At 33.6% G+C, this 23,480-nt stretch overlaps 1 protein-coding gene across 5 annotated transcripts; it reads left to right on the plus strand.

The window, feature by feature from the left end:
- The first annotated feature begins 1,539 nt into the window (after nt 1-1,539).
- Nucleotides 1,540-23,480, plus strand: LOC129800058 (heterogeneous nuclear ribonucleoprotein H3). 5 transcript variants are annotated; one of them, XM_055844429.1, is made up of 9 exons: nt 1,540-1,676; nt 2,076-2,327; nt 2,466-2,981; nt 6,784-6,915; nt 7,692-7,836; nt 12,335-12,507; nt 17,680-17,805; nt 17,872-18,434; nt 23,042-23,480. In XM_055844429.1, the coding sequence occupies exons 2-9, from the start codon at nt 2,081-2,083 to the stop codon at nt 23,135-23,137; spliced, it is 1,998 nt and encodes a 665-aa protein (XP_055700404.1). In that variant the 5' UTR covers nt 1,540-1,676; nt 2,076-2,080; the 3' UTR covers nt 23,138-23,480. The 5 variants fall into 5 exon arrangements, with proteins under 5 accessions (XP_055700404.1, XP_055700405.1, XP_055700403.1 ...); XM_055844430.1 differs by having other exon boundaries at nt 17,875-18,434; XM_055844428.1 differs by having other exon boundaries at nt 17,680-18,434.

Genomic DNA, 23,480 nt, shown 5'->3' on the forward strand with positions numbered 1-23,480 from the left:
TTCAGTATCTATCCCACTATCATCCTGCATTAAAATCATTGAGTAAGTTTTTGCTGGTGCTGACCAGCTACCTAACTTCCAAATACATACAAAATGGGGATTCTGGAAGTTGGGATGAGGATCTGGGAGACTTTGACGGTTGACTGGGAATTCTCATGTGGTGCACCAGATTCAGTATCTATCCCACTATCATCCTGCACTGAAATCATTGAGTAAGTTTTTGCTGGTGCTGACCAGCTACCTAACTTCCAAATACATGCAAAATGGGGATTCTGGAAGTTGGGATGAGGATCTGGGAGACTTTGACGGTTGACTGGGAATTCTCATGTGGTGCACCAGATTCGGTATCTATCCCACTATCATCCTGCACTGAAATCATTGAGTAAGTTTTTGCTGGTGCTGACCAGCTACCTAACTTCCAAATACATACAAAATGGGGATTCTGGAAGTTGGGATGAGGATCTGGGAGACTTTGACGGTTGACTGGGAATTCTCATGTGGTGCACCAGATTCAGTATCTATCCCACTATCATCCTGCATTAAAATCATTGAGTAAGTTTTTGCTGGTGCTGACCAGCTACCTAACTTCCAAATACATGCAAAATGGGGATTCTGGAAGTTGGGATGAGGATCTGGGAGACTTTGACGGTTGACTGGGAATTCTCATGTGGTGCACCAGATTCGGTATCTATCCCACTATCATCCTGCACTGAAATCATTGAGTAAGTTTTTGCTGGTGCTGACCAGCTACCTAACTTCCAAATACATGCAAAATGGGGATTCTGGAAGTTGGGATGAGGATCTGGGAGACTTTGACGGTTGACTGGGAATTCTCATGTGGTGCACCAGATTCGGTATCTATCCCACTATCATCCTGCACTGAAATCATTGAGTAAGTTTTTGCTGGTGCTGACCAGCTACCTAACTTCCAAATACATGCAAAATGGGGATTCTGGAAGTTGGGATGAGGATCTGGGAGACTTTGACGGTTGACTGGGAATTCTCATGTGGTGCACCAGATTCGGTATCTATCCCTCTATCATCCTGCACTGAAATCATTGAGTAAGTTTTTGCTGGTGCTGACCAGCTACCTAACTTCCAAATACATACAAAATGGAGATTCTGGAAGTTGGGATGAGGATCTGGGAGACTTTGACGGTTGACTGGGAATTCTCATGTGGTGCACCAGATTCGGTATCTATCCCACTATCATCCTGCATTAAAATCATTGAGTAAGTTTTTACGGTTCGTGGCCAAACCCCCAACTTCCATTTTGCCTGCATACCAAATAAACTTCCTAGAGCAAATATTATATATAAAATTCTCAAAATTGTGGTCTGGATCAATTTTTTTATTCCCTAATATTTATTCTTATATATATTTTTGAGTATTTTAATTATATTATGCAATTAAATATCTTTTTTCACTTCTTTTTGTGGAGGTATTTTACTCTGTATTAACTGTCATTTTGAAATTGCTCAGTTGTGCTCTTTTTGGGTATGATTTTTGAGTTGGGTAAAAATTTCAGGGTAGTCCGCCATATTGGTGCAGTTTTGTTTTATTCAGCCGGCTGGGAAATTGGTTTCTTGTGAATAATTAAGTGAAAAGTTGCAAAAACTTGGTGAAAATTGTGTTTTGTGACTCCAAGAACCACCGTTGAGGGATAAAGTGTGCAGGTACATTGAGATTTTCACTTTTTCACGGGTATTTTGGGTTGAAAACTGAGCACGTTCTTCAGGGGAAAGTACCTCAGTTTTGAGTCAATTTTCCGAGGGTTATTGCATTTCTGGAATAGGGTTTTCTATGGAAAAGTCACCGAGGGTGTCTAGTGAAGTGAAATCAGTGATAGAAAGGGATAATTTCCCAGTGGATGGGGTGAAAATGGGTGGGTGGCTTCTGACCCTTCTGACGCTTTGCGAGATCTTTTGTATAGCCCAAGATGGCGGCGTCTCTCAAGGCCGCCTTCGATTTTGCCATTTTCATTCGCGTTGAATTTTTATTGAGACAATTTTCGGGCTATTTTTGGCCTAGAAGACACACTAATTTTCCGCCCTTTCTTTTGTCCGTGTCTTCAGTGACGATGGCCGAGACGTCAGAGACTAACATCATCAAATTGAGGGGATTACCGTGGAATGTGACGGTAAAGGAGATCAAGGAGTTCCTGAAGGACGTGGAATTTGTGAATGGGGACGATGGCATCCACTTGGTGACCTCCCCAAGGGATGGTCGTCCCAATGGGGAGGCCTTTGTGGAGTGTGCCAGCGAGAAGGACTTCAATCTGGCCTTTGAGTACAACAAGAACGTCATGGGGCACCGGTACATCGAAAGTAAGTCCATTTTTGTCCTCCCTATCTTCCATTTACAGCTTCCCTAGGGCAGTGGGCACTATCTTTAAGGGGTTTCCTCGGGATCATGAGGAAAAGTGCATTTAGGAATGTACCAAAAAAAGAAAAATTCCTATACAGGTATGGAACGAGTCGATGCCTTGGAATTCCAGGAAGAGATGCTTAAATTAAAGTCCCATCCCACAGCGATTTCCGAGGAATCGGATACCGAAGTGGTGAAAGATACCAAAGAAACCAATGGCACAAATGAATCGACTCAATCTATGGAAGTTACAGAATCGAGCCCTGGATCATGCCCGGAAATTTCGGGTTTGACCATCTCTGGGGAGGCAACGGATGAAGATAGAGAATCCAAAACTGCCGAGGATGGTGCCGTTTCGGCTGTCGGCACCGAAGAAAATCCCGGCAGTGTCTCAGATAAGCCCGATGGCAAGAAAGAAGAAGAAAAAAAGGGGACTCCGGAAAAGGCTCCGGAGGCTAAAAAGAAGGAAGATGGAAGTGCCAAGGCTCAGCCGGAAAAGCCAAAGTGCTCAGCAAAGACGGCTAAGCGTAAAGAAGAGAGGAAGAGGGCCAAATTGAGGCAAAGGCAATTAGCTGCGAAATACGGAATACCGTACAATTCGCCACTTTTTTCCCGTAAGTAACTGCCCCCAGAAAGGGTTGGGATCTTGGGTTCTCCTTCACCAGAAATAGTTGCTGACTGTCCAAAGGGAGGGCTTGATTTGGATAGAAGCCTAGGCCTTCAAGATTGAACTTTATGTTTTTATTTTGTTTGGGATTTCCCTGGTTTCCTAAAGCCCTTTTCCTCTTGGTTGTAGGTTGTCAAAAATTTAGGGAAAGGTGGGAAGTGAAACAAACTAAACTAGGAGACACAAAATTTATAAATATTTAGAAAAATATGAAAAAAATTCGCTGAACTATGTGAAAGTGTCCTATGCTGGCTTCAGACTGCAGGCTTATACGAGCTTCAGACCTAAGACTTAGCCATAAGGCTTAACTCCTCTAGATTCTTATCAGTCGAAAATTTTCGGAAAATTTTCACTTAGATATGGACTATTAAAAGAATTAATCTATTTGAATCAGAAGAACAAATTAAATTGGTTGCTATTTAGAATTTTGAGACCTTCGGAAACTAGGCTAAACCTCTAGTCTGAAGACGGTCTTAGCCCAGTTCCAGAAGGTCTCAAAAATCTAAATAGCGAGCGATTTTATTGATTTTTCAAAATCTAATGGATCATTTGCCCTCAATATCAAATTCCAAACAACAATTTCTTAAAAGAATTGTGCCTGATAAGTAATTAGAGGAGTTAATCCAGATGGCTAAGCCATAGGTCTGAAGCCCGTACTATTCTCCCCTATTACCTGATATTTTTATTGATCCTTGAAAAAAATAATATGCTGAGGATCAACATTTTATTTATTTTTTTTATTTTAGATATTTTATTTAGAAATCTTTAAAAAAAAGTTTACTATGGAGTGATATTTTTTTTGTGATGTTTAAGTGACGGACAAAATATTAATAGGACCATCATTGTAAACATAAAGACATTTCCAAAAACAATCAAAATTTCACCAAAACGGTTTTGAAATAGGCTCAAAAAAGTGTTTGATCCTTGACTGCCAAAATTCAAAATTGGAATTTTTTTGGGTCATCTGTTTTCGAAATAAACCGAAAACTAATTTCAATGAGGTCAAAGGAAAATTAAAAAAAAAGATACCGGCCAAAATCCTGAAAACTAAAAATCCAGAAGAGACAATATCCTGAATGGATCGAAAACGCGAATGGGTCGAAATCCAGAAAGAATCAAAATATCGAATAGCCAAAAATTCCGAAAACCGAAATCTTGAATGACCCAGGGGGATGTGTGGAATAATGTCTCAGAGCACACAAAATTTCCCATTGCCTTCAACAAAGTGCTAGTGTGCAATTGCGGAAATCATTTTAAAAATTCGGGAGGTTAGCCCTATTTTGGCTTTTCGGAATTTCGACCCAATCAGGATTTTAACTCTCGGGATTTTGGCTTTAGGGATTTTGATCGAGAGCCAAAAAAATATTTCATTTTTTTAAAGTTGGGTCACTGAAGACGGAAAATTAATATCTCTTATAGTTCGATCTCTAGTCCGGTAACAATTTAAAAAAAAAGCAGATTTATAGAAGCAAAAAAATTCTCAGATAAGTCCTAGATAAATTAGAAGTAAATTACGATTCAGAACGATAAGATAAGATACGATAAGAACGATGCCGTTATTATTCTTGAAAAAATCAAAAATGATATTTTAAGATTTAAACAAAGTACCAAGCGTGGCATCTCTGGATTGAAGATAATCAACAAAATCATAAAAGATTAATTTTTTGGATGAAACTAATGGTTATAGAAAATGCTGGGCGTAGTGCCTTCCGTACAAGAGTTTTTGTTTGAATCAATCACTGAGAAAAAAAACGAGGGTGCGATTAACTTTTTTTCCTCATAACTCTAACACTTTTTGGGTGTAAAAATATATCAACATTATTTAATGTTAATTTTACACTTTTTAAGGGTAAAATCAACGTGAATGAAGGGTAACTTTAACCCATAATATACCTAAAAAGGGTAATATTTACACCGTTTTCGGATCAATACTGCAGGGTAAAATTAACATTTCCTGAATATTATTTTAACTATTTCGGATTTCTCTCAGTGATGGTACACAACAGTAAGGGAGATTGGGGCAAAAAGTCACAAATTGAAAATTTCAAAATTCAATATCTTCCCAGATAAAAGAGATAGAGGCTTAAAATTTTTTTCCATAGACGGCCTCCATAAATCTTCTTCAAAGTTGTAAGATTCTTGAGAATTCGAACAAGGAATTTAGAAAAAAAAATAAATTTTTAGCCTTGTTTTTGAAATATTTTCCTTACAGCAGATATTAATTTTTACCTATACTTATTTTCCAAAATTGATGTACTTGTGAATATTTCCTAAACATCAATGCCATGGTGTCGCCGCTTGTTGTTTCCATTGGTCAAACGATTTGGAGTTTTTTGTGTGTGTTTTTTTTTCTAAAATAGCTTGAAAAGTATTTTTATCATTCAGATAGAGAAAACGAAGTTAAATTTGTGTAGAGGAATAAATTTCCTATGAAAATATGTCATCTAAGTATTTTTTTAAATTTACGGAAGCCCTTAGTAAAGCGAATCAAAATTGATAATACCCAATGTCTCGTACTATTTGCCCCAGCATTTTTGAGAATGGTCACACAATTACCTTTTAGAAAACGGCTCGATAAATGTATTTCCTAACAAAATAGAGAGTAAATTTCCTATAAAATTGTGGTAATTAAAAATTTCTGGGGCGCTAGGATAGCTTGTAAAAATATAAAATATCCGTTTTGTCGGGGAGTAGGTATGACCGTTAAGAATTCGCGATTTTGGCTTTTGGAATTTCAGCCTTTTCGGTATTTTCACTATTTGGGATTTCTCGCCTTTATAGTTTTTAATGATAGAATTTTCTTTTTTTTTCGCTGTAAATTTTGTAGTAATGACATTATCGGATTTTTTTTTCACGCCTAATTTGCTAAAATATATTTTTTAATCGGGTTATGTATTATGAATATATTTTTCAAAGCAATAAATAAATAAAGATAGACGAATTTTAGATATTAGACTAGGGAAATGCGCGCTATCTTCGGACGATATAAGCTTAAACAATTCAATTTTTTTTAAGTTTTAGAGGGTAATGTTGCTTGGAACCTTGTAAAAACTTTATCGTCTTTATTTTCTCTAAAATCATTCTTAATACATTTTAAAATGAAAAAAAATGTAGACATAGCATTAGTGGCCTATTCCGACCACCTTCATTCTCATAGTTCCTTGTCCTTCCGGAATTCTTCCAATGCCTTTTCAGATCATCTTGCTCGTAGAAGCGATATTTTTTGTTATTTTGTGCATTGTATAATTTGTCTAGAGTATACAAAAACTAAAAATTCATGGAAATTTGAGGAATAAAAAATGTGGCCGGAATTGAAAGCTGGCCGTAATTTGGCACACTTCCCCTAAATTAATTTGGCCTATTGTATTATTATATTTTAATAGCTAGTCCAATGCCTCAAATTTTCAGAAAAGAGCTATGTGTGAAATTAATAAGGAACGTAGAGAAAAAATTTAATTGTCCGAAGCTTGCGTCGTCTGAATTTAGAGAGCTTTCTCCTAATGTCCACCGCCGTCGTATGTTGGTTGGTAACCTCCAGATCAAAACGGTCAACCTTTCACGCATTTGGATTTTTTTTGCATTTTGTTCAATATTTTGTCCTTATAAAGATTTATTTTTAAATCAGGCGTGAATAATGACCCACTGTTCCCCTAAAAATTTTGTCTTAAATGCATTTTTTCTCTTAAAATAAAAGATTTTAACTTTAAGAGAATCCAGAACAAAATGCTGACTGGATTTTTTCGTTGCAGTTTTTGCTGCAAGACCTGATGAATTCGAGACAATCATGAGGAAACAATGTGTTGTCCAGGCGGAAACCTTTGTGAAACTCCGTGGATTGCCGTACAGTGTTTCACCGAATGAAATTGAGACATTCTTTGAAGGTAAGTCCAACGTTAACAGTAATTATTTCTTCATCACATCTCCAGTTCACAAAGAACAACAACAACAAAAAATGTTTCTATGATAAATTTCTCTCGCTTCTTTTTTTTTGGAAAGAAGAAAAAAAAGAAGAAAAATCTCATGTGAAAAATTTTATTACAATTATTTTTTGATAGAAGTAATAATTGAGAAAAGGGGGAATCTTGGTGGCTCTTTGTTGGATACCCCGGAAGTTTTATCATTCCTTTGGATATATTCTTCATTTTAAAAGAAAACACAAAATGGTTTATTGATGGATTTATATTGAGAGATTTTCTTGGTTATTTGGTATACAGTTTATCGAGTCCCATTTTTTATTATTTTTGGTAAAATCGTAATCTCTCAAAGGACAAAAACAAAAGGTTTAGAAAAAGTTTAAGGATTTTGGTCAATTTGATAGTATATTTCTTGTTGGGACGTTTTGGTTTTGGATGGGTTTCTTCTTGAAGAAACTTTTTTCTTACGTATAAGCATCTTCAAAATTTTCAAAATTTGATTTTTTAAAAGGTCTTTTTTAAAGTATTGCCACTTGTTAGAAGATGAAAAAAAAATTATTGGAGATGCGAAAGGAAAATGTATCAAAAGATATTTTTTTTTTTAATTTAAAAAAAGGAGAGAATACATTTTCTTAAATTTGAAAAAAACAAAAAATAATGCATGAGAGAGTGAGAGGAAGGAGAATCTTTGATTAAAATGAAGACCTTTACTGAAAACCTGGGTGGATGGAAATGAAACGCAGGGTTGGAGCTTAAGCAGGACCGAGGCAGTATTCATATTGTGATGGACAACCGGGGGCGCGCAACGGGTGAAGCGTTTGTACAATTCGTTAATCCGGATGACACTGAGAAGGCTCTGAAGAAAAATCGGGAGAAAATTGGGCACAGGTGGGTGTGTGGGTTTACTTTATGAAAATCCAAAAAAAAAAAACAAACAGAATCTCAATCACTTTTTTTAGTGTAATCATCTTTATTATTATTATTTTTTTTAATTCCTCTATTTATCATAAGTATAAATAATTTATTTTTCATAATTTTTTAAAAGATGTGTAATTATTTTTTTAATTTATTTAAAAAAAAAGTAATTTTAAAAGGTGTTTGAATAATTTTTAAAAGTTTATTTTTTGATTTACTATCATTAGATATTTTTTGAGTATTTTTTTTCTTTTCTAAAATTAGTTGTTTTTTTTAATGTAAATGGGTAACTGATTTTGTTTTCTTGTCTTGATCACACAATTTGCGTAAAGAGAAGAAAGAGAAAAGAAGCAGTATTACTATACTGAGTTATTTTTCTTTTTAAATTGATAAAATCTCTTTTCTCTACACATATTTTATAAAGCATTTTTTTTTAATCAAATAATATTTACTAATTTTTACTCTCTACTGTTACCTGTTATACAGATAATTTTTTTTCTTTTTTGCAATACAATTAACTCTCTCGATTTAATAAATTTGCAAAGTAAATTGTGCTAATTGGAAACAACAAAAACTATTTAGCAGCGAATGGAAGAACGCAAGAAGAATAAAACGCGATTTTCCATAATTCTTTTCACTATCATTCAGAGTGTAATGTTTTGATTTTTGTTTTAATTGAAGGTCGCAATGCGATATAGAAGTTGTTGTGGCTTTTGTATTTCAATGATTGCAATTGAATCGAGAGGGTTAATACTGAAATCACATAAAAGTCAAATTACATTATAGAATAGAGATTATTCTTTTATTCTTTTGGTCTTTTTTTTAAATTAAACTTGGCAATTAATTGGGTTTAGGTTTAATATTGCCACTAATTGTCTGAATTGACCATGAAATTGTGTTGGAGTGTGAGGTTATGTTGGACATAACCTTAAAAAAATTCTAGGGCAAGTTTTGGTTAGGTAGGGCCTTATGGTGTCTACACACTGGAAGCAATTTTCATCAAAAAATGCCTTTTTAAAAAATTCTGACGTTTCTGCCTACAAGAGTAGGGGAAATTTTCTTTAAAAAGGCATTCTTTTAAAGACATTACTCCTAGTGTGTAGAGGCCATTAAGGAAGAAAGAATAAAGGAAACAAATATTATAGGAAATATTCACAGTAAAAAAAATTAACACTATTATAGTGTTAATATACTTATTATGCATATAAATATTTGATGTTCTATATGACTTTTGCCAATGAAAAGCATCTCGACAGAAGTATATGTCTTAAACGGAAATTCAACAATTTTTACAAAACTTTTGTTTAAAAATTCAACAACTTTGGTTGAAATACACAAGGCTTCATACTATAATAGTGTGAAATATTATGATCAAAGATCAAACTATAATAGCGTTAATTTTTGATCATGTGACAAAAAATACCATAAAGTTGTGTATTTTTTTACACTATAATAATGTGAAAAACTATAATCATACTACAATAGTGCAATTAGAATAATTTGAGTGTTGCTAGATATATGCGATATGATCAGGATAGGGGGAATATGATCGTTTTGAATTGGAACAGCTTTGAAATTGGGCTTTTTCTCCTATTTTGAAATAGAACTGGATTTTACAATGATGTATTTTAGCTTCACAAACCAATTGTGAAGCTAAATTACACCATGATAAGGCTCAATTCAATTTATAAATAGGAGTAAAAAAGCCCAATTTCAAATGTGCCCCAATTCAATGGTGCCCTAATCCCTCCAAATGTTATAAATTTTTATTCAAAAATTAAGATTTTTTTCAATTCAGAGAATTTTTTAAATTAATTGAAAGTTATAAAAACATCAAAATACTCGTAATAGGCTTCATACTCTTTTTTGTTTGTAGGTTAATTATTGAGGAAGTTTTTAGGTTAAGACTAAAACGGTCTTCAGACAAAAGTTTTAGTCCAGTTTCCAGAGGCCTCAAAATCTTCAATATAAACCTATTTTATTGGTTTTTCAGAAACCATTGAGTCAGTTTCCCTGAATTCCCTCCAATCTTAAGTCAAAATTTTCCCAAAAACCCTGACTGACAAGGAATTAAAGAACTTAAGCCTCAGGGCTAAAACCAGGATACCTGTCCTGCAACAATTTGATATTCCTTTTTGGAGGTTAGATCAGACATAACCTTTTTTTTTTAGGAAAAAAACGCTAGCGAATAAGACAATTAAGTCTAATAGTTGTTGTAAAATAAAAATAAAGTTATCTACATTCTACTCCCTGGCAAGTGGCCTTCAAAGTTGAAGCCACTTTCTCACATTAAGAATGATTTTAGAGAAAATAAAGACAATAAAATGTCTACAGGGTTCCAAGTAACACTCATTAAGAAGAAGTAATTTAAAAAAAAACTTGAGACTTTGGCGCTTACATGCAACTATTCCGAAATTTGGCACACTTATACGGGCTTCAGACCTAAGGCTTAGCCATATGGCTTAACTTCTCTAACTTCTTATCAATCAAGATTATTCATAAAATTTTGACTTAGAATTGTATTACAAAACCCAAATAAACTATTGGATTCTAAAGAACCAAATTAATTGGTTGTTTTTAAGATTTTGAGACCTTCTGGAACTGGGCCAAACCTCTAGTCTAAAGACGACCTTACCATATACCCAAAATTTAACGATTTTTCTGTTAATACATTCGCAATAGAGTAAATATTTAAAAGAAAAAGAAATCAATGATCAGTCGAATATTTAATCCAACATTTTAATTAAATTACCTGCGTGGCCGAAATTACACTCAAAGTGGCCGAAATTTTGCAAAGGTCTACTAAGTGGACTTATTCACGTAATATGTTTTATTATATCAGTCTTCTTTGATTAGTTAGGGATTGAATGCATTCAAAATGCTCAAGAATGTGGCCAATCGGAAAACGCCATGAGGCAAAAATGTTTTCTATGTTTAAATATTGAATCAATAAATAAACAAATAAATATTTAATGCTTCACTGCAATATCATAACAAACAGTTTCTTATTGTTTACATCTTGAATAGGACTAATACAGTAACTCTCTCAAGCGGGCATATGGGGCAAAATGTCATCCAAATTATCGAGAGTCAAAATCATTATAAATTCCACAAAAAGCGCTCAATTATAAAGAATCACGATAAAACAAGGGAAAATACAGCGAATTTGAAAAAATTTGCTTTAAAATCAAACGTGAAAATTGTCAACAAGATTTTGCGCCGGATTGAAAAAGAACCGATTGAGCGAGATTCTACTGTATGGACCTGAAAACTACTAAAGTTCTTCAACGTTTTGATTGATAATTAGAGAAAAATGTAAATAATATCTTTAGATCTTAGATCTGATTCAATAATTCAACTTATCCAATTTCTTTTTTTTATTCTTCTATTTTTTAAAATAAATAGTCAAGATTAGAGATGGTAAAATTTCAGAAATTTCACAGCAGTCGCCATCTACTTTAGGCGGAAATTCATGAAATTTCTTGAAATTTACCAACTCTAGTCAAGATGTCGTAAGAATTCAAATTGTAGTTACCCCTCATTATAACCTCACAGGAGCAAGGAAGGAACCTCCATGCGTATTTAGGATTTTTTCAGAACTAAATCGGTGCTCTTGGACAGTCCCCGGGGACTGACTGATCCTTCTACAACGAGTCCTTAATTGAGTGTCGAAAAACACGCGAATACCTCAACCACAAAGCCTCGACACGATTAATAATAATAATAACCTCACTTCTTACTATAGAATTCCCTAAATTTTGAGGTTAAGATCAACATAACCTCACATTCAAAAATAATTTCTTGGTCAAATTGGAGAATAAGGCTCATTATTTTGATTTTAATTACTCTTTTTTAATAATTCACGTTTAGATATATTTACGTAATTGCAAAGCTTCCTTTCAAAAGCTTTTAATTTTATTTTTACTGCAATTTTAAAAAAAAATATCCAACAAAAAAACAAACAAAAAATGGAAAAATATTTCCATGCAAGGGAAATGCAACATTTCAGAAGTGGGATGGAGGACGGAGGGACTGGCTAAAGAGAGAGAGAGAGAGAGAGAGCGTTTGGGTTGGTATATCGAAGACAGAGCCCAAGGCAGTGTTGGTGGTTTGGCGAGATGGGCGGCATTTAAAATATTCCGTTTTTATACCCTTCTATTTCTCTAGATAATGGTGGATTTTGTGGCGGAGGATATTAAGGGAGGAATTGAGTCCCTTTTTGGTGGTGTTGATACTTTTTTTTTTTTGGTGGAGATCATCAATTTTAAGCGTCTTAATAACAATCTTTGCTATATAAAATTCCATAATTTACGATTATCACTTAGGTTTATGTCGAATTAAAAAACAGAAACTCTCTACGTTGGGGATTCTTTGAAATCAAAATCACTAATTTTATGTTCTATCTCCAATCTTCCTCCTTCTCGTCCTACCCCAAACCCCCCCTCCTGCTTGAATTTTGACTGATGTGTAGGTACATCGAGATCTTTCGGAGTTCGGCATCTGAATTTCGCCGGAGTACATTCAATAGTGCTCGACCTGGACCGTACGACAGAAATGACAGGGGTGGACTACGAATGGGCTTCGGAGGTAGTGGAGGTATAGGCATGATGCGCAACCGAGGAAACTTCAAGGGTGGCGATCGAAGTGAGTAACTCAAAATCAAATTCTCTATTTATCTCTTGCATGCAGCTTTTTCTTCAATTTGTTTTTTGATAATTCGGCGTTCAGTGACTAAATAACTTATCAATCTTGTGCAAGAGTTGAACATTATGTAAAAGGGGAAAAGTAGGTCCATGTTGTTTTGTCGATGAAAAACAAAGTACATTGATTGAAATTCTTGGGCCATGTGCTCTTGAACAAAGATGTTTAAGAGAAAATTTTTGAATGAAGTATATTCAAATTTTTAGCTCTCAAACACATTTATTTGAAGCTAAATTTATTTAACATAAGTCTGTAATTAAATTATTGTTAGATAGGTACATTTTATTCATCAGAAAGTTTTTTAAAGTGCAAAAGAAAAAGGAAAATACATCAGAAAGTTGTGGTTTTTTTTAGCGGCCACCGCCGTCTTAGCGTAGATGGTCAATCTCCGAAGTAAAAATAATTTTTGTAATTTAGAAAAAAGCAGCATTTTCTATTGGTATTTCTGGTGTAGGGTAAAATTAGCTAATTTGGAATCATTTACAACTTGGGACATATAAGATTTTCTCACTGTTTTAGAGATTCGAAAGGAAAAAAAATCTGTTCCTTCTCTTCTTAATCGTCTTTTTCTTCTATTTTCCGGTCTTTGTTTTCTCTTTGCTCGTCTGAAACAATGAGAAAATCTCAAATGTCCCAAATTGTAAATGGTTCCAAATTACCTCATTTTACCATACTCCGAGTTTCAAAAATATTTAGGGTAGTTTTGGATTAAATTGAATGGAAATCACAAGATTTCAAAGCACATGGAGTACTTATCAGTTGCCGTAAGAGGCGCTCCCATCATAATTATTGCTCAATATCAGTTTCTTTTTAAGGAATTACGTGGATCTCGAAGACTAAAAAACAACATGGTTCCTCAATTTTTATATTTCAACATCTGGCTCCTGAACATTTTTTTTAGTACATGACTGTTCTCATATGCTTCTTCGTAATTGACTCTTTTTGTATTGGTTTCTATTACGACTGTTTGTTGGGTTTAGAACATGGTGAGGACTGAAAAAAAAACAGTTGCGACAAGAACCAATACAAAGAAAGTCGACAATGAAGATGTACTTGAGAACAGACATGTACTAAAGAAAAATGTTCAGGAGAAAGATTACTCTTCATTCAGTGGAATAGTACCATTATGGTGCTATTCCAACGATAAATGAGCATGTTTTATTTTAAGCACTTTACTGTTCTCAAATGTTACTGCGTTATCGACTTTTCTTTGTGTTGGTTTCTGCCCCAACTGTTTTTCCCAGGCCTGTCCCTGTTCTAAAACCACCAAACAGTCGTGACAGGACCCAACACAAAGAAAAGTCGATAATGCAGAAGCGCATGAGAACAGTAAAGTACTAAAAAAAAGTTCATTTTTCGTTGGAATAGCACCATAATGGTGCTATTCCACTGAGTGAGGAATGATTTTTCTTCTGGACATTTTTTTTATAATACACGACTGTTCTCAAGCTTGTTCTAATTTTAAACCATTTATTTAAAAAAAATGAAATTAACTTTCTTTTAAGCTCAGGGTTATTTCTTGATAATCAAGCAATACAGACTTCAATAATTTAAGCCGAATTTTGAAACCTGTATTTAATCGATTTCACTATCTTCTAAAACCTGTTATTTGGAATCACTAATTTTTGACAGTAAAAAATTAAATTCGGCCAGTAGAAAAATATTTAATGCACTGATCAATTTAGATTTCATTTTAATTTTTGACAAAGAGAGAATAAAAAGTTTTTATATTTTGCCAGGTCATCTCAGTAATTTTATACCTATTACTGACCAATTTGAATTTTTTACTGATCGAATTTGCTTTTTCTTTAACATCAGGTACAACTTTTAGATCAGGAAAATTTCTTAAAATCAAAATTAGGATCTCTTTTTTAATGTTTTTCCATTAGACATCAGACTATCACTTTCTTTCACATTCAAATTTAATTTGAATTTCTGTGATGTGCAAGATAAGTAGAAGTATGCAAAAAATTGGCCAGATAACATGAAGAAAGTTTGAGAAAAAATTGCATATGAATTTGGATTTCATGAAATTTTCCTGATCTAAAAGTTGTACCGGAGTTATTATGCCCCCTGCACACCTTGATCAGTAAAATTTCATGAAATTGTATCCTTTTTTTTTAGAAAAATTTTAATAAGTCTATTCCACTCTTTCGGATTCAAAATTGGACTGATCTAAATTTAATTTAGTGTGATGTTCAAAAGAAGAAGAAGAGTACGCAAGAATAGGAGAGATATATGCAAAGTTTATAAGAAAGAAAAGAAAGGGATGTGAATTTTGTCTTCATGAAATTTTCCTTGATCTGAAAAGTGTACCGGGGTCATTGCTGATTAATTTGAATTTTTTATTGATCGAAATTGCAGTTTTATTGATTAACCTAAATTCATACTTAGCAAATTTTTTTTTTATAATTTTTTTTATGATTATTTATATCAAAATACTGAACACAAATGCTTTTCTCATGGCCTCTGGCATACTTTTTAGATCAAGAAAATTTCATACAGTAAAAATTCACTTTTCTTTCTTTCTCAAAACATTTTCATAAAGATTTTCACTCTTTCGGATTCAAAATTGGACTGATTTGAATTTAATTTAGTGTGATGTTTAAAAGAAGAAGAAGAGTACACGAGAGTGAGATAAACATATGTGGAACTTTTAAGAAAGAAAGGGATATGAATTTTGATTTAATGAAATTTTCCTGATTTAAAAGGTGTGCCGGAGGCATTAATACTAATTTTCATATTAGGCAAAAGCAGAAAAGCTTCTTTAATCAGATATCCTCACAATTTGTTCACTGCTTTAGTTATCTTCTTGAACTTTTGCAGTAGTAGAATGTTGAGGTATAATAAATTTTAGCCTTACTTCCATTGAAAATTAAAGAAATTATTTTAATTTTCTTTCCAATGTTTGGCACAATTTTTCATAATAATTTTATCTTATGTGTGATTCCAACGTAGGGTAAATTAAGCTAATTCAAAACCTGCTCCAAATGGAAATTTTTTGCTACTCCAAATGGAAACGTCATTGTTTTCAGTATTAAATTACTATATTTATATATTTTTTATACCACAGTTTCATTATTTAGTTAATTTTGTTCCAAATAAAGCGAAAATCTATTCATATTCACGAATTTTGATTTGTTAATTTCTCAGAAAAATTAAAAGTGTACCTTTTCACCATGGAATTTTTCATCGATCGACCATGTTTTCCAATGAAAAACAATCAGGTGACTGCTGGTTATTCGTTTTGTTCAACACTTATGTCATATTCTGGCTAATTTTACACAGTAAAAAAAATATTAACACTATTATAGTGTGTAATCTTTCACACCACTATTATAGTGTTAAATTTGGAAAAAGTGTTTAATTTAAAATTGTTTAACTTAAAGTTGTTGAATTTCAAGATGTTGAATTTGGAATTGTTGAATTTAAAAATTGTTGAATTCTGTTTATTGTTGAATTTTCTTTTCATTTCAAAAATTTTGTTTTTTTGCCTTTTTGGACATTTTTATTGGTTTTTCCTGTACTCGGGATCCCCCCTAATGCGAAATGATTACACCTGATGCTCGGATCTTCACGATATACTTATTATGCATATAAATATTTGATGTTCTATATGACATTTGCCCAATGAAAAGCATCTCGACTGAAGTATACGTCTTAATTGGAAATTCAACAATTTTTACACAACTTTTGTTTAAAATTCAACAAATTTGGTTGAAATACATAAGGCTTCACACTATAATAGTGTTAAAAATTATGATCAAACTATAATAGTGTTAATTTTTGATCATGTGACAAAAAATACCATAAAGTTGTGTATTTTTTCACACTATAATAATGTGAAAAACTATAATTATACTATAATAGTGGTAATTTTTAGAATTTTTCAACAGTTTTGAATTACAAAATATTATAGAATTTTTTTTTATGAGTATAATAGTGAGAAATTTTACACAGATCGTAATTAAATAATTAATTTATCCGATTTCACACTATTATATTGTCGAAATTTTCAAATTAAACAACATTGTTGAAAATTTTTCAACTATAATAGTGGTAATTTTCAATTACGTGACAATAAATTACCAAAATGTTATGTATTTTTTAAACATTTTTAAATTAAACAACTACAATGGTCGATTTTGCACTATTATAGTAGTAAAATTTTACACATTTTTTTACTGTGTAGTTAAATTATGTGGTAATTTTTATTGTTAGCGATACGTGAAGTTTTCAAATGAAATAATTACCTATCTCGTGAACAAAAAGGGTTTTTCTGAAGTGTCTGCAAATGCTTCAATAGGAAACACCGGAAATATGATTTTTTTATTGTGAGAGATTTTCTTATTGTTGAGAAAGGAGAAAAGATTAGGAATAAGAACAAATCCTGCACTCAGGAGCAACTCAACAAGGTTTTGGAAGCCTTTCGTCGCGGTTTTACTTACACTGTTTGTCTCCAATTAGAAACTTCCCATGTCTCCATTTGGATTAATATGTTTCCAATAGAAGCATTTTACGCTCGCGTATTTTTCTTGTATTTATCCCATTCCTTACCATGGTATTATACATCATACGCTAATTGAATGATTTTAGATAATTTATTCCTGTCCAACTTTTAACCGAATTGCTGTCGGGAATGGATTTTTAGTAACTTTAGTTCTTCAATTACTTGGGAAAAATGGTCCGACAGAGATGAAAATACATTTTGTTATTGTTTTCTTGGTTCGTGGAAGATCATGCAAAACTTTTGCTCAAAATGGCGGACGAAAAATTCGACATTGAGTCGAAATTGTTAAAATTGGCCTTCGTCCTCTTTCCTGATTTGAATTCTAGTTGCCAATTTGTTTTATTGGATAGTTACTCTATCTAAATCAATAAAGTTTGTAATCAATTAAGGCACAGAATTTAAATTCAGCAAAGTTAAAGCGTCTGGAAATGGTTTTGAATTAGGACATTTACCCTATAGTAAAGAAACTTTTGTAATTTTAAATTTTTCGGGAAAATCTTTTGTTTTTTTTTAATTTTGGAAATTATGGTGAAGGATTTGGCTCGAAGAGAGATAATCTCTCTACTTTGTAGATATACCTCCTTATCCTCCAAATTGGTCTTTAGATGATGGACCCGGTGGCTGGAAGAATCGTCCGTTTGATGGCTTTGGCGGCGGTAACTTCAATGGCGGCGGCGGCGGTGGCGGTGGCCCCAATGGCGGAAGCGGCTTTGGCAACTTTGGCGGCTATGGTGAGTCTTTAAGTGGCCATCTACCCAACCCACAGCACACACCTGTAACTGTATCCGTTGACCAAGAAGGTGGAGGAGGCGGTGGCAGTGGCCCAAACTTTGGGGGTAACGGCGGGAATTTTGGCAACTTTGGTGCCGGCGGCGGTGGCGGCGGCTATGGGGGTGGCAATGGCGGCGGCAGTGGGGGCAACTTTGGTGGAGCTGGTGGAAATTTTGGGGGCAATAGCAACTTTGGGAACTTTGGGAATCGCGGAGATGACTTTATGGCTCGCAATGGACCCGGAAGTGGCGGCGGATTTGGCGCCGGAGGCGGATTCAACAATGGCGGCGGCGGTGGCGGTGGCGGCGGCGCCGGTGGTGGCGGTGGAAATTTCGGTGCCATGGGCAATCGCAATGGTGGAAGCATGGGAGGAGGGAATGGAACGTGGGCTGGGGGAGATGAAGGCGAGGAGGGCGGAGAGGAATATTGCGTTCATTTGCGCGGAATGCCCTACTACTGCGACGAACAGGACATTTACAAGTTCTTTGCCCCACTCAAGCCTATCAATTGCCAGGTGATCTACAACAGCCGTGGACTGCACTCCGGAGAGGCGGACGCCCTCTTTGCCACTCAAGCTGAGGCCATGGCGGTAAGTTGAGGCATCCCATTTGACACTTGAGAGGGGACACTTAAGGGTTTATATCTTGCGTTTTGATTTACTTCAATTCAAGTTCAGTGATAAATGGCAATGGGCTTTGGACGATTTAACAATGCTCTATTCAAATTAAATTATTATTTTACTTGATAAAAATGATTTAGCTTTCGTATTTGCGTTTAGTTAAAAATATTTATTCACTCACTGAGAGAAATCCGAAAAAGTTAAAATAACATTCCAGAAATGTTAATTTTACCCTTCAGTATTGATCCGAAATCGATGTAAATGTTACCCATTTTTCATGTTGATTTTACCCTCAAAAGGTGTAAAATTAACATTAAAAAATGTTGATATATTTTTACACCTAAAAAGTGTTAAAATTATGAGGAAAAAAAGTTAATCGCACCCTCTTTTATTTCTCAGTGCTGAGAAAAAAAGAGGGTGCGATTAACTTTTTTTCGTCACAATTTTAACACTTTAACACCGATTTTGGATCAATACTGCAGGGTAAAATTAATATTTCCGGAATGTTATTTTGACTTTCGGATTTCTCTGTGTTGTGTCCTTGGTGTTTTAAAATTAAGAGACGCACAAAGAATTCAATTCTCAGAAACTAAAACCGTTTTCACACTGAGAGAAATCCGGAAAAGTTAAAATAACATTCCGGAAATGTTAATTTTACCCTGCAGTATTGATCCCAAATCGGTGTAAAAATTATGCTCTTTTATGTGTATTAGGGGTTAAATTAACCCTTTTTCATATTAATTTTACCCCTTAAAAGGTGTTAAAATTAACATAAAAAAAATGTTGATATATTTTTACACCTAAAAAGTGTTAAATTTCGGAGCAAAAAAAGTTAATGCATCCGCTTTTTTTTTCTCAGTGCAGAACTGAAAGATTTTTTCTTAATTGAAGTTAAAGGACAGGACACTTTTTTGAGGACTTTGAAAAGGTGTCATTTTGAAAGTTTTAAACACGTAAAATAGATTTAAAATTCGTAAAGGATCCACTAAAAAGAAATGTTTCGCTGCCATTAGCCTACTGAGAAGCAATTTTAGCCTCCGTTCGAAATGCAAGAAAGTGTCTAAGATGGTATGTTGTACGTGCTGAAATGGGAAGTTGTACGAGTTGTTGGGTGTTGTCCATGATAATATTTCTTACCATAGGTTTACAAGCACAGGTCAGCATACTGAGAAAAAAGAGGGTGCGATTAACATTTTATCCTCATAACTTTAACACTCTTTAGGTGTAAAAATATATCAACATTTTTTAATGTTAATTTTACACCTTTTTAAGGGTAAAATTAACATGAAAAAGCGTAACTTTAACCCCTAATACACCTAAAAAGGGTAATATTTACACCGATTTTGGATCAATACTGCAGGGTAAAATTAACATTTCCGGAATGTTATTTTAACTTTTTCGGATTTCTCTCAGTGGGAATCATTCAACCATTCTTACCACTTTTCTTAAAGGGTGATTGATTTTTGTAATATTTTTTGGTTTTCTATAATACTTAATTGAATATATAATTCGAATCAGATATCGTAAAAATGAATCATGGAGGTCAGCTACGGCATACCCCATAATGACCTGCGTGAAAAAATCCCACTAATTTATGCAATCATCCCATAATTTTCAAATGTCCTTTTTTCCGGTTCTAATAATCAGAATTTGAGACATTTTGGTGTTTTGGAAAGTTGTCGTGGTGTACTACAGACCTTATGACATCCCAATTTCATAGGATTTAATTAAATGTCCGATTAATCGAAAAATCGATTTTCGAATATTTCCAACGGTGGGTCGCACTCCTCCCTCGATGTTCCCTGACCCGAGCTATAATTGAAAATGTCTTGTCCGGACTGCATTTTCGGTGTTTATGAAACGATTTCGATGAAATTTTAGTATATTGTATCTAAAATCGAGGCCTTTCCAATGATGGATCTCATCTGTCCGATATCCACTCCATTGTAGTCCGACCTTCACTATATCCAAATGGACCGGACTCTATCTCAAATGTTTATTCACCGATTTCAATGATCTTTTAAAACTATTTCAACTATTTAAAATAGAAAATGACCAGTAATCGGCTCAAACAGAAGTAGATTTTGATTCTCCAATAGTGTCTTGGATAGAAGGTAAATGGAACTCTATTTGCACAAAAAGTCGTTGAAGTTCGAAGAATTCAAATTCAATTTCGAATTTTCATACCAAATTTTCGAACAAGGTGGGGAAAATTTATCAAATATCACACTAAAGGCTGGCACAAGATTTACTCAGTAATTATGGAGTGATTGAGCCCGATCACAAGTAGATTTTGATTCTCCAATAGTGTCTTGGATGAAAGGTAAATGGAACTCTATTTGCGCAAAAAGTCGTTGAAGTTCGAAGAATTCAAATTTAATTTCGAATTTTCATACTAAATTTTCGAACACGATGGGGAAAATTTATCAAATATCACACTAAAAAGCTAGCAAAAAAGTTACTCAGTGAATATGGAGTGATTAAATACTGAGGCAAGAACAATAAACGTCGTTGTTCTGTTTCATTCCTCACAACAATATGAAGACCGATACGTTTTGACACTTGAGCACTTCGAAATTCGAACAGGATGTATCTCAGCCACCTTGCGGAATTATCAAGAAGTAAGAAAGTCTCTTTTTTGGATCTTCAAATAGGTTTTCGAATTTTTCAAGATCTACTTCTGTACGGAAAGATTAAATACTGGGGCAAGAACAGTAAACGCCCTTGTTCTGTTTTTTCCTCACAATAATGTGAAGACCATCACATTATGACACTTGAGTACTTCGAAATTCGAACAGGATCAAAATCTACGTCTGTTTGGGCTGATTGCCGAGTTCATAATTAAATCAGAACCACTTTTGGAAATATTTAGATTTTTCTCAATTTTACTAGGAATTTTTATGAGAAAAAAAAATTTATGATATTTCTTCCGATGGTAAGTGTAAATAAACGCAGTAAAATGTAAATAATAGTTCTGTAGAAGTGTGTTTTTGATGCCTGCCTTGATACACTGCCTTAACGTGAACTTAAATTCACCTGGAAAAGGGTTGGTGTCTCGGCTTACCCCCAGAAATTATCACCCGAAAAATGTTTAGTGTCTTTGCTAATTGTTTCTGATTACAGTGAATATCCCAAAAAGATTATTTCAAATGAAAAAAATGTCTCATGTATTATTGTACACAAAATTTTATCATAGCCTCTACCTCTACATATTAGAAACAATTTTCGTCAATTTTTTACAAAAAAAATTGTTTTAAATAAGAACTTAAGATTTTTGCACGCTGTCCATAAGTGTATAACGTCCATAAGTGATGACTCCACCACCTTTAAAAATATAATTATTTATATTAAGAAAATTAATTTATTTCTCAATTACCTTTTAATAAAAGTGGTTCTGCGTTTTCTTTATTTATGAAAAAAAACCTTTTGTTGCTGATCACAGCGAATCACGCGGAAAAATTTACTTCAACTGAGAGAATTAACCTAATGCATTTTAAATGCTCGAACTTCAAGAGAGAGCAGTTTTAACAATCGTGTTTTTTTCTACCTGGAATTACATTAAAAATAATTCTATATATTTGAAATGTCATTTCTTTATTAATTTGCTTTTAATTCTTTCTGTTTTATATTTTTATTTGTTACGAAGTCAGTTTTTCGCTGATCACAGCGATTCATTCGAAAACTGTTTGGTGTCTTGGCTATTTGTCTGTGATTACAGCGACTGTCCCGGATAAAATTATTTCGATCGAAGGAATTTTTCTAATGCATCATTCTACACAAAAAATCAATTCAATTTGATTTCAATTTTAAACACCAACTGCTGTGACTTTACGACATCGTAAAGTTGAATCTTCGACATATCATAATCCCGTTGCTATCCAAGACACGAACCTTATTGGGTCATTTCCTTGACATCAACATCGCTTTGCTGGAAATTCTAAATCCGAATAATTAGGTTGATAAAAAAAAAACTTCTTGTGTTTGCCTATTGAATTAGCTGGCTTTACTAGGGACGTGTGCTAAAAATTTTGTCACAATTTCTTCTGCAGATCACCGAAGAATAAATTTGTTGGAAGAAAACAAATGACTAAAAATAGAATGAATTTTTTAAAAAAGATAAAAGAGTAAATTGAGAAGGTGTAACAACTCCAAAAAAAAAACTGTCAAACAAGATCTTTTGTTTGGATCTTGAATGACGAAAGGTAAAAAGAAAACATGGAGTGAGAAAAACTTAATTATGTTGGTTGTAGAATTGTAGTGCTGAAAGGTGATTAGAGAGAGCTTTTCTGGAGAAAAACCTCAAAAGAATTAAATTTTATGTGCCTCCTATATACGACGAACCGCAATCTCAATTTTACGTTAATACAGTGCGAATTAACTTTTTTTTTCTTTGCGATTTCTGAGAATGTTACAATGTTTTTTTTTTGTGGTTTTTTCAATCCAAGATCATCCCTGAAGTGCCCTTAATTGTCTCAAGTGTCCTTATCAAATGTGTTTTTTTTTTCTTTATTCATTGGATTTATCATTAATTTATCTCTCTCTCGGTGTGGCTCTTGTCATCAATCGTTTTGTTGTAGGCAATGTCAAAGCATAAGGAAAAAATGGGCTTTCGCTACATTGAATTGTTCTACAATGCGTCGAACAATGCTCGTAAGCGCGAGAGACGATTTTAAAAGGGGATAAAAAGAGAAATTGATAAAAAATATATTAATTTTAGCAGAAAAAAAACATCAATAATCCAACAAAAACTACAAAAAAAATAATCAAGAGTGGATGTGAATAATTGTAATCTTTAGGCTATTATTTTAGGTGAGATACTTTTTCATTCATTTCAATTTACTTCTAATTTTTTTCATAATTTCTCTTATGAATTTCACTGCATTTTTTAAAAACAAATATTTTTAAATATGAGAATATCAATTTTATTTGAGATAAAAAGGAAGAATGATAAGTAATTTAGAATAAAATAAAATAAAATGATTGATGAGAAATAAAGTGGAAAAGATTAAACAAAAA

This window comes from Phlebotomus papatasi, chromosome 1, assembly GCF_024763615.1.
Source record: "Phlebotomus papatasi isolate M1 chromosome 1, Ppap_2.1, whole genome shotgun sequence".
Classification (NCBI taxonomy): domain Eukaryota; kingdom Metazoa; phylum Arthropoda; class Insecta; order Diptera; family Psychodidae; genus Phlebotomus; species Phlebotomus papatasi.

What these genes read in the sequence shown, in the direction of transcription:
- LOC129800058 (XM_055844428.1), top strand. Translation starts at nt 2,081, where the DNA reads ATGGCCGAGACGTCAGAGACTAACATCATCAAATTGAGGGGATTACCG. An exon ending in AATTGAGACATTCTTTGAAG is followed by an intron (nt 6,916 to 7,691) that starts GTAAGTCCAACG and finishes AATGAAACGCAG; the next exon opens with GGTTGGAGCTTAAGCAGGAC. An exon ending in CTCAAGCTGAGGCCATGGCG is followed by an intron (nt 18,435 to 23,041) that starts GTAAGTTGAGGC and finishes GTTTTGTTGTAG; the next exon opens with GCAATGTCAAAGCATAAGGA.